The sequence below is a fragment of the Polypterus senegalus genome, chromosome 17 (assembly GCF_016835505.1).
Source record: "Polypterus senegalus isolate Bchr_013 chromosome 17, ASM1683550v1, whole genome shotgun sequence".
Classification (NCBI taxonomy): Eukaryota; Metazoa; Chordata; class Cladistia; order Polypteriformes; family Polypteridae; genus Polypterus; species Polypterus senegalus.
Window position 1 is genome coordinate 98,022,461 of NC_053170.1, and position 14,869 is coordinate 98,037,329.

Here is a 14,869-nt window from a genome sequence, read left to right on the forward strand (position 1 = left end):
CTTTTAAGGATCTTACATTTCAGATTTTACCAAAGTATTTAAAAAAGCAAAAACAAAAAAAAAACAGTTTTTTAAAAAGCATGTAATGGATGGTTTAATCCCAGGGGGTTATTTTAAAATGGGGTGGGCACCCCGAATTGGCAAATATGCATCTTCTCTTGCGTGAAGTGGGTAGTCGTGCCTCTCGTGATGAGCTGTTTAAGATGAAGAATGCAAAGTGTCACTAGTACAGCCTGAAGTTGAGTCAGAAATGTCAGTTAATTTAAATAATAGTAATAATAATAATGAATCGCCTCCGTGGTCAGGACGTCTTAACATCAGGTCAGCCCTGATTATATATAACGGTTTGAAGGTGGGCGCATGTGACAGGTGTCTTTGACATATTAATTTCAGTGACCCAGAATGTTCCATTGCATTAGAGCAAACCGGTGAGTGAGTGATTGAATGAATGAAGGCGACAAGCAGAACTTCTCACTTTTGTCTGGTGGCCATTTGATTTTTTTTTTTTTTAATTTGCTGGCCCCTCAGCACTCACTGCCATGTTTCTCTCTCTCTTTTTCATTCCCCCTTCAGAGCCCTTGCAGACATTCTCCGACAACAAGGACCCATCCCTTTGCCGCATTATGAGAGAGAAAACGTTACAGCAATAGATGGATCACCCAAAGACAACACTCCTATTCGAACTTCCAAAAATCATTACACACCTGTCCGCACCACAAAGACCAACCACGGTGGGTACAGACACTGCTTTGTTTATTTGTCAATTTCTTTGTTTCTGTTCCAGGGTGCAGCAAAGGAAAAGGCGTGCACACCCCTGCTTTTTGTGACACAAACAGTTGAGAACAGTTACTACATCATTTTTAGGACCGGACTGTATGACCTGATCCTCATTTTGCTATAAGTGATCACATTTATTGTACAAGGTGGGCCATTTATATGGATACACCTTAATAAAATGGGAATGGTTGGTGATATTAACTTCCTGTTTGTGGCACATTAGTATATGTGAGGGGGAAAACTTTTCAAGATGGGTGGTGACCATGGTGGCCATTTTGAAGTTGGCCATTTTGGATCCAACTTTTGTTTTTTCAATAGGAAGAGGGTCATGTGACACATCAAACTTATTGGGAATTTCACAAGAAAAACAATGGTGTGCTTGGTTTTAACGTAACTTTATTCTTTCATGAGTTATTTACAAGTTTCTGACCACTTATAAAATGTGTTCAATGTGCTGCCCATTGTGTTGGATTGTCAATGCAACCCTCTTCTCCCACCCTTCACACACTGATAGCAACACCGCAGGAGAAATGTTAGCACAGGCTTCCAGTATCCGTAGTTTCAGGTGCTGCACATCTCGTATCTTCACAGCATAGACAATTGCCTTCAGATGACCCCAAAGATAAAAGTCTAAGGGGGTCAGATCGGGAGACCTTGGGGCCATTCAACTGGCCCACGACGACCAATCCACTTTCCAGGAAACTGTTCATCTAGGAATGCTCGGACCTGACACCCATAATGTGGTGGTGCACCATCTTGCTGGAAAAACTCGGGGGAACGTGCCAGCTTCAGTGCATAAAAAGGGAAACACATCATCATGTAGCAATTTCGCATATCCAGTGGCCTTGAGGTTTCCATTGATGAGGAATGGCCCCACTATCTTCGTACCCCATATACCACACCATACCATCCATTTTTTTGTTCCAACAGTCTTGGAGGGATCTATCCAATATGGGTTAGTGTCAGACCAATAGCGGTGGTTTTGTTTGTTAAGTTCACCATTCACATAAAAGTTTGCCTCATCACTGAACAAAATCTTCTGCGTTCTGCAAATTCAGTGCGCCGATCTGGGTCATCCTTGTTGAGATGCTGCAGTAGCTGGAGTTTGTAAGGGTGCCATTTGTGAGTAGCTAATATCCGCTGAAGGGATGTTCGACTAATGCCACTCTCCAGTGACATGCGGCGAGTGCTATGCTGTGGGCTCTTGCTGAATGAAGCTAGGACAGCCACTGATGTTTCTTCATTAGTGACAGTTTTCATGCGTCCACATTTTGGCAAATCCAACACTGAACCAGTTTCACGAAACTTAGCAAGCAGTTTGCTAACTGTAGCATGGGAGATGGGTGGTCTCGTAGGGTGTCTTGCATTGAAATCTGCTGCAATGACCCGGTTACTGCGTTCACCAGACATCAACACAATTTCTATCCGCTCCTCACGTGTTAACCTCTGCGACATGTCAATGGCTGTAAACAAAGAGAAACTTGTAAATAACTCATGAAAGAATAAAGTTACGTTAAAACCAAGCACACCATTGCTTTTCTTGTGAAATTCCCAATAAGTTTAATGTGTCACTTGACCCTCTTCCTATTGAAAAAACAAAAGTTGGATCCAAAATGGCCACCATGGTCACCACCCATCTTGAAAAGTTTTCCCCTTCACATATACTAATGTGCCACAAACAGGAAGTTAATATCACCAACCTTTCCCATTTTATTAAGGTGTATCCATATAAATGGCCCACCCTGTAGTTCCTTTTGGGGATGGAATCCAAGTTTTGAGCTCAAGTCTCCCAGCCACTGGGATCCCCTCTTTATCTTTGCAGCAGGTCAATCCAGTCTGGGGAAAATATCCTTGAGCTGCCTTATCTTGTTGGCACCACTGAAATGCACTGCATTTGGAGCACTGGCACACACCCGAATTGAGACAGGTGTGTTGTTCATTAGGTCTGGCAGGCACTTCATCTGTTCACCCGGTCTGGAGGTGGATTGCATGTAGAACTTGTGGTTATGAATCCTCCTTCCACTCTTCTTGTATGTTTCCAGTGGCCCCTGTAATGGAGGGCTGCCTGATTTCATGGAGGACATGCAGAATCTGTGCCCTTTCAAAATCTTGGCTATACATTTGGGTGTGCTGTGCACTGAGGAGTCCCTTTAAAACAGTTGTCTAAATCCTTCAGTGGTTTGATGTGACACATGATCCAGGGCACAAGTTTATAAGCCACCGTCATGGAATCGGAGGGTGTAAACCGTGCTTTAGTGGCCTTGTTACTCCCTGTACTGTTTTGGTCACAGAGAGTTTCTTTTGGACGTTTTTGCTAACTGTATTGTATGTTTCCTCTGGGTACTGTGTCCTCGTTGATATTTGAATGCCAGGTCTGCTTTCTGTAACCATGATTTCAGTCTTAAGGAGGTGTCAGTGTGCATCCAAGGCACCAGCCCATCTTTGTATTCTGGTTTAAACCTTTACTATGGCTCATATTTGTATGGTGTGTTTGTAATGTAGCAGCAATGAGGTTTTGAAAACATGCTGTGTTGCTACTTGGGTATCTGTAATAGTACGTGCCATGGAAGGTGCTATAATCTGTAGGTGGCTGTGTCCCTTGTAGACTCTAAAATGATTGGGTACTGGGATGTTAGTGGCTTGTGTTGTGTTTAGCCGTTCTGCTGCAACATATCAGTTAGCCATGAATTACTGAACTACATCTGTCAGATTCTTCCAATTAACTGGTGCCTTCACAATGTTTACGTGGGTAGTGTGGCCTTTTTAAAATGTACTTTAATACCATTCTGGAAAAAGGAAGAAAACACACACACACACACACACACACACACACACACACACAATCAATATGTAATTAGTTTAATTAACATAAGGGAGAGTTGTACTTGACAAGAAAATTAGAAGACACTAGAGGTGGGACCCTGCCGCTGTCATCCTGTATTCTGATTAAATGTGTACACAAGGTGTTTTCTATTATTTGCTTCACTGCGCTCATTGAATTTGTGCCCAGTCTCTTACTGGGCCTTATCACTGCAAAGACTGAACCAATTGTTTTGGAATGAGAAAAATGAGAGCAAATGAACAATCTGTCTCTGCAATCCTTTTGGGCGTTTGGTGAATAAAATAAATGTCCAAAATGTCAGGCAGGGGTCTGACAATTCAAATATGCTAATGTAGCTTCTGTGGTGGTGTTGTGTTCACTTTTCGTATTAGCTTGCTGGACTAAACTGTTTGTTATTCTGAGTAGAGCCACTCGTAGGATCTGTCCATACGTTTGTCTGTTGATGTCCGGCCCAACATATCAAATGGCTTTTATAGTGCCTTACACCGTGATAACCATCACACGAATACAGTGCAGATCAACAGAGTAGGTTATACGCTCATTTAGATAGGACATAAAGCAGGTGTCTGGTCACAGCTAAGGGGGATAAAAAATCAAATGTAAGCATTTAGAAAAGTGTAAATTGTGCACTTAGTAATGAATAAGGTAAAAAACTCGTCAGCACACATCTCAAGAGGGGGAAAAATATTCATATATAGGAAACATTGCTTCCAAAAAAGGGTCTTCAGCACAGCAAGTAAAACGTCAACTCTGATAGCTGATCCAAGCAGGGTCCTTAAGGGAAATGCCGGCTGGCCGTGCGCCCCAAAGTGCTTGCAGGTCAGTACTGTCTGTTTGTGCCCCCTCTTCCAGGCTCTGCACCAGCTCTTTTCTTGCCGGTTGCTAACTTTATTCATTCTATTGTGTGCAGTTTTTATTCACCAGCTTTCACCCTGCATCTATAATTTGCAATGTAGTTTTTAAAATTTAGCTTTGTTTTTGGGACTTAACTCTTAAAGTAATTACATTACGTGTGAAGTAACTAAGCACTTGAGTATAATAACTTTGCATTATACAGTTCTTAAGATGTCAATGACTGACGACGACTCCTCTGCATTTGGAAGTTGATCAAAGGCTACCACAGCACTGTAGCAGACTGCCACTTGAACGTGTGTGTATCTGTGCCATAGTGTGTCTTGTGCCATCTTCATTATAAAGGAGCCTTGTTCTGTAAGGGCTCCTTTACCGCACTGTTACTGTTTTGAATAACCGAGAATGGCCTCAGTATGTCAGTATGTTGTGTGCCATCTTTCTGAGCAGTCCCCTTCATAAGGTACTGTACAATGCACAGCTGCACAAGATAACATTAACACAGCCAGTCTGAATTCAGTGAGGTGGCCACTTTCTTGATGTATGCCTGCTTAATCGGTGTTGGTAACGGGTCTGTTTAAAGCTGATATGTTGGGTTTAACTGTTGGCATAAGTGTGGAGTTATTGGGGGGAAAAATGAACAAGACTGGAGATTTAAGAGGCTTTAAATACAGTGTGTACTACATCCACCACTTGATATTTTTGGAATTGAAACCCTGCTTGATTGTTCTAATGAGACAGTGGCACAGGAGCAGAGGAGTGAGCCAAAGACATTAAAACATCCAGGTAGGTGATGGTGCTCCTGTGGTCAGCAAAGGTACCAATGAAGGTGGGCACAGCTTGTGTAGTCTAACAGACGGGCTTTAGTCCACAAAAATAGCGGCGGTTAACGAAACCCAGTGCCCCCTAATTTATGCACACAGCAAGATAAGGATTCAGAGTCAACCTGCTAAGAACTCTTGATTCATCCTGCCAGGTGTCAATAGCACAGACTGCTTTAGTGGTTTAATGGTGTGTAACACTGTAAAGGGATTTTTATGACTCACCCTGAAAGCTGTAACTTTTAAATGCAGGAAGACCATTTGAACATTGTTCCTAATTTGGTGCATCACCTTTATGGCACCCACATTATTCACTCCTGTTTCCTCTGCGCTTCTTTCACCCTCTACTATGCAATACAAGTGGGGCATCAGATGGTCCTAGCAACTCCCAGGCCATCCCTTTTTCTAATTGTGGTCTCTTAAGTCCAGAGAATGCTCATAATGTTCTAAAATCTATGCATCAAGCTAATGAATTTAAATATTAAAATGCTAGCAGGAAGACATCACAGCACAACTGGGGAAAAGCGTCCCAGGCCACTCCTGTTTTCCGACTTGGCCCCTGGGCGCCTTGTCTTCCCTTACGTCATGGGTGCACTTGTGCTTTGAATTGTGTTTGCTTTTCAATTTGCCTTGTGAAGGTGATTTCTTTGAAAAGCTCTAAATGAAGTGATTTTTGTTTGCTACCATATCTGCGTGTGCTTTGCTTTGGATTCTTTTGTGATTTGTAGAGTGCCTTAGGGTGGTGATTGCTATGAAAGGTGCAGTGCTGCTATGTACCAATCTGACTTTTTAATTGGTCTCCCAACAAGGTGTAGAGATTGTGGCTCATATTTGAATGATGATCTGTGCTCCAAACAGCTTATTCTGTCTCATCTCGGACACAGTGTTGAATTTGGATCCAGTGAGTAGGGAGACCTTGGCATTGAGCTTAATTCACTGGTGTGTTCCTGCATCCATAAATTTCCTAGCTCCTGTTTAAGAAGGCCAAGTTGAGTGATGGTAGAGATGTTTCTCGTCTTCTTAAAGTGCATTTTTCCTTTAAAAACAATTCAAGAAAACAAATGGGCTATGTAAATAATCTTCAGTTGTAAAAGATCTGTATAAAGCAAAGACTGTTTAAATAAAACAACTATTTTTCTTTTTTTTGACCTCTGTGTGGTGTTTCTCTTCTCACATTTAGAGGAGACTGTCAGACTCCATTTCATAATCTTTTCCCCTTTCAGTCAAACTGGTGGAAGAAGGTCACTTGCAGAGATTTGTTGGCAGTGCGTTATTAGCTACAATGTTGATGTTTAAGATTTGCCAGTTGCCATAGTAACGACACAAGTGTCTGGTGTGAGTCCCTTGTCATTCTTTTTATTTTTAATGAAATGAGTCCACAATGCATTCAGTGTGCCAGGGACCTGGGGTCCACTCTGCTTCAACCTGCAGTGGGCCAGTAACAAAAAATAACAAAAGAGAGAGAAAAGCATTGCATGGGCATATAAATGGCCACAAGTGGGTAAACATCCCCCTTTGTTAGTGAATGTATGCAAACCTTTTTAATAATTGGGAATAATAATATTGATTGAAAAGCTAATCATAATGAGGAAATGAGGCGTTCAAAGTTTTTCTCTAGCAATTGTTTTGTCAATGCTAATTCTTCAGAGCCGGGGGCATCAGAATAATGATTAATTAAGTCCCGCCGCCATGAGTAAATGTGCCAGGCTTTATTTGGACTTAAATGTGCCCAGTGGGAGTCTGAAGTCTGGCCCAGCGTTCACAAAACCAAATGCTTGTTCTGCCGTGGGAACAGTCTAGCCTTTCAGTTTGTACCACGTTACAGCCTTTAGCGGATGTTAGGTTACAGACGTGTTTTTTTTTTTTTCCCTGGCTTGTATTTAGTAATTGTTGTAATTATTGTTTTTGAATTATTTTTCATGATTAATGTAATTTCTGTTATTACTGTTCAATCATTGTGTCCTGTAACTTTTTAAATGTGCAGCCATTCTGTGTACTTTGTGGGTGGAGCTCCAGAAGGCGCGCCCACCCTGACATCTTTGCTGCAGGGTCCTCCTTCTGGCTTTATATTCAGTCAGGAAAGGGAGACCAATCAGTGGGTCACTGAGATTGTACTGAGGTTGGGAGTATTGCTGTTTCTTTGAATTTACTGATTTTTCTTTTTTGTTTTATTGGATTGTGCCTTCAGGTTTTGATTTTGGACTTGTTTACCTTTCAGGTAACTCTCTTTTTTGCTTCTTCGGACATTTTGCTCTCTTTTTCTATTTTTGTTAAATAGATCTTACTAATTATAAGGATTCTTTGCGAGACTTGTTTCGTCAAGCCAGAGTATCACAGTTTATCTCTCCCTTCTGAGACATTTTGATATATTGTGGGGTTTTTATTGTATTTGGTCTTTTAAAGCAAGCTCCCTATTTGTGGGATCAGGTTTAGCCAGCCGGTAGTAATTAGGGCCTGGCTGAGTTAAGGTGAACAGTAGGTGGTAGGACTTTTTGTTGAATTTTTTTATTATGGTCTGATTTTGACTTTGAACCACAGTGTTGTGAAGTGCAGTCATAAACATTGCAAAATAATGTGTGAGGACTCCAACAAAAGACCTGTAGGACAGGCCAGGGCCTTCACCGACCTGTACAGGTAAGACTACAATCCAGGCAGGAAACTACCAGCTAAATGCTTCGGTCTACACAGGACTAAAAATAAAAAGCTGGCATTAAACATTGGAAATACATTAAAAGTTTTAAAATATAAAAAATGCCTTTCAAAAGAGAGAGTAACCGTAAACTTCTGGCTTGTCGAGACAGCCTAAACAAAGTACCTTTACAAGTGAGGAATTTATTAAAAACAAAAAAATAGAAAAACTGTAAAAGTAGAAGGCACAAAGGATCCGCTGGAAATTCAGTTCAAAGCTAGGAAGTCCCAGTGCATATTCTGTATTCAGAAATATCCAGTCAACGTAGTGAAAAGTCCACAAAAACAGAACATCAAAAGAAGACAATACTTACAATTTGAGAATTCCAACTAACTCTGCGATTCACTGCTAAGACGCTTTATGTGACCTCCGTATAAAGACATAGGAGGACCCAGCAGCAGTAAAGTGTGTGTGTGGCTCTGCCTTCTGTGGTACATCTCACAAAACTCAACGAAAGGAATAGCAGAAGATTTACAGTATACATAAACAATGAATATTAAGCAAACCTAACAGAAATTGCAAAAAGACCTGAAGAACAACTGTTCAAAAACAACAATAAAATGGGAGGGGGGGGAATACCAGCCATAGGAAACGCCCCGGTTGTAACGCAGCGCACGGTTTCACGTTGTTCTTTTGAGTCCTCTACACCTGATTCAGTTTGGCCTTCTGACTGTATGACCTCATTTCTTGTCTAAAATGTCATCTCCTGGCTCAGTTCTTTCTCAAAGTAATCCTCTTGACACCGTGTATGTCTGTAACAAACAGCAACACAAAAATACCATGCAGTCTATACATGGAAATACACACACATACCCTTTTTCTTTTTTAACATTTTACTGAATTTGTTTAAAATCAAAAAAACATTCCATACAAGGAAGTCAAGCTTTACAAAAGTAGGTTTGTTCAAATCAAGAATACTGAAAAGTTCTTTTAAACTTGATTTTTTTTTTTCCTATCAGAATTTTAAAACCAATTGAAACGTTTACTTTAAAGTGAACTGAACAATTGCATTGCATTTTGTTACTCTGGGCACACAATACAGCTTTGTGGGATTGTTCAGATTCCATCAATCCCTGGCACATCTCTCCCAGGAATATTCTGTTCTTATTTTTGGTTGGATTGCTTCATTTCTCTTTAGTTAAGTGGACAGTCCAGTGATAATGGAGCCGACTTTTCAGATGCACACTGCTCAGCTGCACACCATTTACAACTTTATCCCAAGCGACAAATTCAATTGAAGTCTGGTTTGTACTTCATAAGAAGGCAAATTTCAAATTTTGTGTCCACACAAGCTGCTGTATTCAAAGACAAAGATGGAAAAGCACGCGGTTCAGTTTATGGATCTTCTGGCTTTAGAAGTTTGGACGTTTTGCACAGAAGTAAATCGGGTAAAGTAGACCATAAGTGACCATTAACGGCCTTTAACCTGTTCTTGTTCACAGTTGTGCTTCTGTAGGGCCAGAGGCTCAAATCTCATTATTGTGTGCCTCTCTTCTTTATACATTTACAAATGAATACACTAAGTGTTGTATTGTAGTGGTGGGTGTGTGGCTCATCATTTTCATCATTTATATTTAGAAGACTCCTTTAGAACGGCTACCAAAAATTTACATAAATGGAGAATTGGATATCTGGAAAGTACAAACTGAAACTGTGAAAGAATTTAAAATGGTGCACAAAAAACACAGCTACACTTAATCATGTGGCTAAATGAAGTTGAACTATCTGACAAAGGTCAGTTGGCTGACCAATCGTGACGTCGCTACAGCTGTGGATCCAAGAAGAGAGCAGAGGGGTGGAAAAGCCGAGCAGTTCCAGAATGGGCTGTGAAATGGTGATTGTCACAGTTGCCCAAGACCTCTAGTGTTCACACGTGTCCTTCAAGTGTTTTGTCATAGCAGGGTCCTAGGCTGACCCTCTATTTCCTTTTCAGACTCTTTACTATGTAGACCTTAAAAGAATGTCCTAAAACCCAACATTAGAGGCCTTCTATGTATCATCATACCAGCCTGGCCACTGTTAGAGTTGACTGCTGCAGTAGTTTAAAATGCCCCACTTTATTTTACATCTTTAACCACAGCCGTTTAGTTAGAATAGAACAGCCAGTAGACGAAAGTTATACTTTTTGTTCATATATTAACTTAAGATTTCCAGTTGTGCTCAAAATATAAGCAGAGTAAAAATAAGTGTTGGCAAAATCATACAACTTGATTAATAAGCAGTTTATCATGCTTGATTGGGCTGAATGAATGGAATGGCAGAGACGTAGCATGGCGCGTCTGTGGATGTGATGGCAGAGACGTCTGCATGAAAGGACCATCACAGACTTTGAGCCTGTGCCTTAGCCCTTAATTTCAGTCCTGGACTAGTAGGGGTCTGCTCCTTTCCTTTTCTCTTAGCCACCAGTCTCCATTGCATCACCAGTTCTCCTCCAGCCTGTCTTCCTGGAAGGGAAAGGGGCGCTCATAGTTCTGTAACTTCTCCCCCTCTTTTTTTTTTTTTTTAATCAAAGCAGCAGCTTCACACTTCTAGGGGTGCAGGTCATAGCCGGGCACTCTTGTGTAGTCGGTCAACACCAGATCAATGCCGAGCCTTCAAACTCTCATACGTTGCTGGACTCCATACTCTTATCTTGTGCTTCTTATGGGGGTGTGTGAAACCACTTTAAACCATCTCGTCTCTCACTTTTGTCTTTTTGTGGTTGTTGTTGTGACTCCAGTCAGAAGCTTTGGATGGGTTACATTATGAAAGCATATAATATTTTCATTGTGCCACCATATTCTGGTTTTTTATTTATTTTTTGGTTAAATGTCATTAGTTTTTTTTTAAAGCCACATTTTTAAATGAATGCAGCGCTCTGTGCTCTATATATGAATTAACTGAATTGAATGCTCTGCTTTACTCCTCCAGGTAAAAATATAAAACACTAGAGTTGAATGGATTACATCTCCAATGTGGGGTCATTTCATAAACATTCTCAACTTTGCTTAGTCCAAGAAAACACCTTCCCCTAATGATGTGCCAGCTCATTCCATGCCAGTTTAGAGTTGCCAGTTAATCTAACCTGCATGCCTTTGGGCAGTTTGAAAAAAACAGGTGTCCCGGGGTTTGGGGGGGAAACCCGTACAGACGTGACAGGAAATGTGGCCAACCACAGCATTTGAACCCAAGCTGCTGTGTCCATGACGTAACAGTCGGCATTAATGAATGTGCCGGCAAGCTGCCCAGCTCATAAATATACTGTTCAATTAAATAATGTTTTATAAGAACAAGTTCCCATTACTTTCTGAGCCTTTGCTTAGAAGAGAGTATTTCAGATTATTTGATATTTCAAGAGTGAGTTCATGCACGACTTGCTCAACGTTATTTGATTCCAAATCAGCTCCACACATCTGAAAACAAAATAGATTTGAATTCTCTGTACTAAATCATTTATTAATCTCTCATGTCATGGCTAAATGAAAAAGAAATTGATTAAAAGAGAAGACATGCTAGATTTTTTTTTTTTTTTTCCTCCTTTCCCAGGGTTCTTCTCTGCTTCAGCAGTGCTAGTGGCTTTGTGACCAAATCCATCTTTCATTTGCTGTACAGATGGCTTGCTTGGCCTACATAATGACTTATTGACTTGAATAGCCAATGATGATGACTGGGACGTTGTTCCATTGCTTTTTGGGTGTGATGAGGTTTGTTTATTATAATTCAGGAGCTTATACAGTAGAGTTCAGCCTTGCAACTGGAACGCTCTAACCCGAAATGTCCAGTGTAATTTGCATACAACAGATCCTATTCTAATATGCGAGGTAGACGGGAGCAGAAGGGCAAATAGCATGCTGGGATAGCAATGCACTTGATGTGCCGGTGTATGGGTCGTTCCGTTACATTGCACACCTGGTAATAACACAATGTATTGAGGGACAGAAGTGGCCAGTGCTGCCTGACTAAGTGCTATTCACATTCCCGGCACTCTCTACTGTAGCAGGAATACTGGAATATTCTTGGGCCTTTACTCCAATGCAGGAGGGCGAACCTAATAAGAAACATTTCTAAGTCCAAGCTTTACCAAACATTCATTTTATTAATTGGACTTGTTTATTGTGAGGTTAATACATTATCAGTAAACAGAAATGTATGAAAAACTGGCCCTATATAGGCATGAAATGTCTCCTCCGATCCGCCTTCTCTTGAATGCTTTGCAGTTTAATTTTTGAAAGCATTAAATATGTAATCCTTTTTATTGGTCTAATTTTGGAGGAAAACCTGTACCTCACTTGTCCTAATGCCATTCAGTATAAAAAGTAATTCTGACAACCCACATGTGCAAAGTGGCAGCAATACGGGGATATTGGCTCAGAGTAATACATTTAAGAAGGTAACTGGTCAAAGTGATAAGGCTATGAAATCGGTAAAGAAGGGTAGAGGTCATAAGAACTGCGATTACATTAAAAGGATGACGGAGCAAATAAAGACGGGTGGCAGCATTAAGAATTGCCGTGGCTCAAATTAATATGGATGGTAATGCTACAAAGGCAGAGGCAGCATTATAATTGTGCATCACCAGTTAATATGGATGTCAGCATCAAGAAAGTTGACAGCACAAATTAAGAATGATGGCAGCATGGCGAAAGGCATCAGGAAAAAAAATGATTGAAGGTTGAAGCGTTAAGAAAGGTGTCAGGACAAGTTAATAAGGGTGACCACACTAAAAAGGTGCCAATGCAAAGAAATCCGAGTGATGGAGAAAGAATTAAGGTGGCACCGGTAGCATTAAGAAGGGAAACTGGGGGGATCTGAAGAGCAAGTATTGAAATAATCAGAATTAACAAAACTGGGGTGGCCTCAAGAAGGGAGACAACATTAAAAATAATTACAAATAGTGACCATCCAAATATGTTAATAATGACGGGAGTATCAAGAAGGGAGTCGGAACAAGTTAATAAGGGTACCAGCCTTAAAAAAAGGTGAATAACAAAAGTGACGGAGCAAATAAGAATGGTGACATTAAGTAGATCGACAACATTAAAAACCAAGACATGAAAAGTGATGGTGTTTGGAAGAATAAATAAAAACAGTAGTTTTTAATATTTACTGTGACAGAATTTAAAAGGGTGACAGCGCAAATGAAACATGGCAGCATTAAGAAAGTCGCATAACCTTGTTAAACCTACTTACTCCACTTCTGGGTGCCAGAGCCCATTGTGGCAGCATCAGGCGCAAGGCAGTAACCAACCCTAGAAGGGAACACTTGCCCAGTGTAAAATTAGTTTTTTTGAGTCAAATTAAGAATGGCAGCAGGGCACGTTATTAAACGAGGCCCCGTTTAAAAGGGTGCCAACACAAAAGTACAAGTTTAATGGAGAAAATGAGAAACTAGAAAGTCTTAAGAAAGGCAACAGCATGAATAGAGGAGTGGCAGCATTAAGATGGGCTGCATGAATAAGTGTAGTGGCATCAAGAAGAGGGACATCGTTAATTAGGGTGGCATCAACTTATTCATGCTGGCAGTGTTACAAAGAGTGACTGTAAATTAAAGAGGATGGGAACACTGAGAAAAATCGTGCCTCAAATGAATACGGGAGGAGTGTTGCATTTAGTAATGATAGCGCCAACAAAGAGGGTGAAAGAGCACATGAACAAAGCTGGCAGTGCAAGTAATAAAGGGTGGCAGCCGATATTAATAAGGGTAGTTTAAATATGACAATAGCACCAATTAAGAAAGTTGTGAGGACATTTAATAAAGGAGTAGAGTCCACAATAAAGAAGAGCAGGGCGTCTGCATTAGCAGAATTGGCCTAAATGTAGAGGAGAGGCACCGTTAAGTCTGACAGCACAAATTAAGATGAGTGGCAGCATGTAAAAGCATGACCTAGCAAATAAAAGAGGGAGGCAGCATTAAGAAAAGAGACCGCAGGAGTACGAGTGGCAGCCCGAAGAAGGATGGTGGCACAAATTAAATGGCATGGAGGCATTAAAAAGAGTGATGGCACAATTAAAAAGGGTGGCAGGACTTATTAATACATGTGTTAAGGAGCTGGGATTGTGAAATGCCACACTAAAGGTTTTATCACGATGGTTTCATAATTCAATAATACTGTGATATTTTTTTTTTTTTTAAGTAATATACCAGTTTTATGATTCACTTCTCCCATTTGTTGTAGTGTAATATTTGTCTGAAGTTAAATCTAAAAGTCATTTTCTTTTAGGTGAAAAGAGTCCATCTGTTACAGCTAACCTAACACACTCGACTCATTTCATCCCACACCCAGTGGCACATCCTCCACATTTAGCTCGGCGGGATTCCTTGTGAGATGAACACTTACTTTTGTGGTGGGGCACGCTGAGAAAATCTTCTAGTGAAGAAACTAGAAATCCTCTCAAGTCATGACAGACGCTTAACTTCTGTAAGTCAGGGTGGACGGTCTCTTTACAAATCCATACAAATTGCTCCAGAAATTCCATCCTTCTCAGTGCATATGTCTTTTTAATAAGGAGTATCAGAGAAAACAAATCCATGCAGGTAGAAGTTTTTTTTTTTTTATGGATCATGAAACCATTTTAGATCAAACTGCTAGAAGTAGTTAGCAAAGAATCTGGTTTTAGAGTGATGTAAACAATTTAGAAATTCCGTGCCGGTTTTTAACCCGTCTTATTTAGATTTATTGTTTTATTCTCTCCCTGTCTGTTATTGGATGCAACTAAGAAGGCAAATTTCATGTCTTGTGTGAAGAGCACTAAATAAAAACCTTGAGCCCACAGTCCCACTCACACAGCGCTAACTTGGAACTGTCGGCCAACCTAGCAAGCACATCTTTGGGAATGTGGGAGAGAACCTATGACCTGTGAGAACCTATCCACACGGACAGCTACTGGGCATGGGCTGGGCGTGGGATGTAA

General features: G+C 40.7%; 1 protein-coding gene across 3 annotated transcripts in view; it reads left to right on the forward strand.

Moving 5' to 3' along the window:
- The window catches only part of LOC120517656 (protein shisa-6), a 196,250-nt gene that overhangs the window by 32,822 nt on the left and 148,559 nt on the right, over positions 1-14,869 (forward strand). For all 3 annotated transcript variants that reach the window (XM_039740087.1, XM_039740086.1, XM_039740088.1), the window contains exon 3: positions 574-731. In XM_039740087.1, the coding sequence (XP_039596021.1) occupies positions 574-731 (158 nt within the window). The remainder of the gene's footprint in view (positions 1-573; positions 732-14,869) is intronic.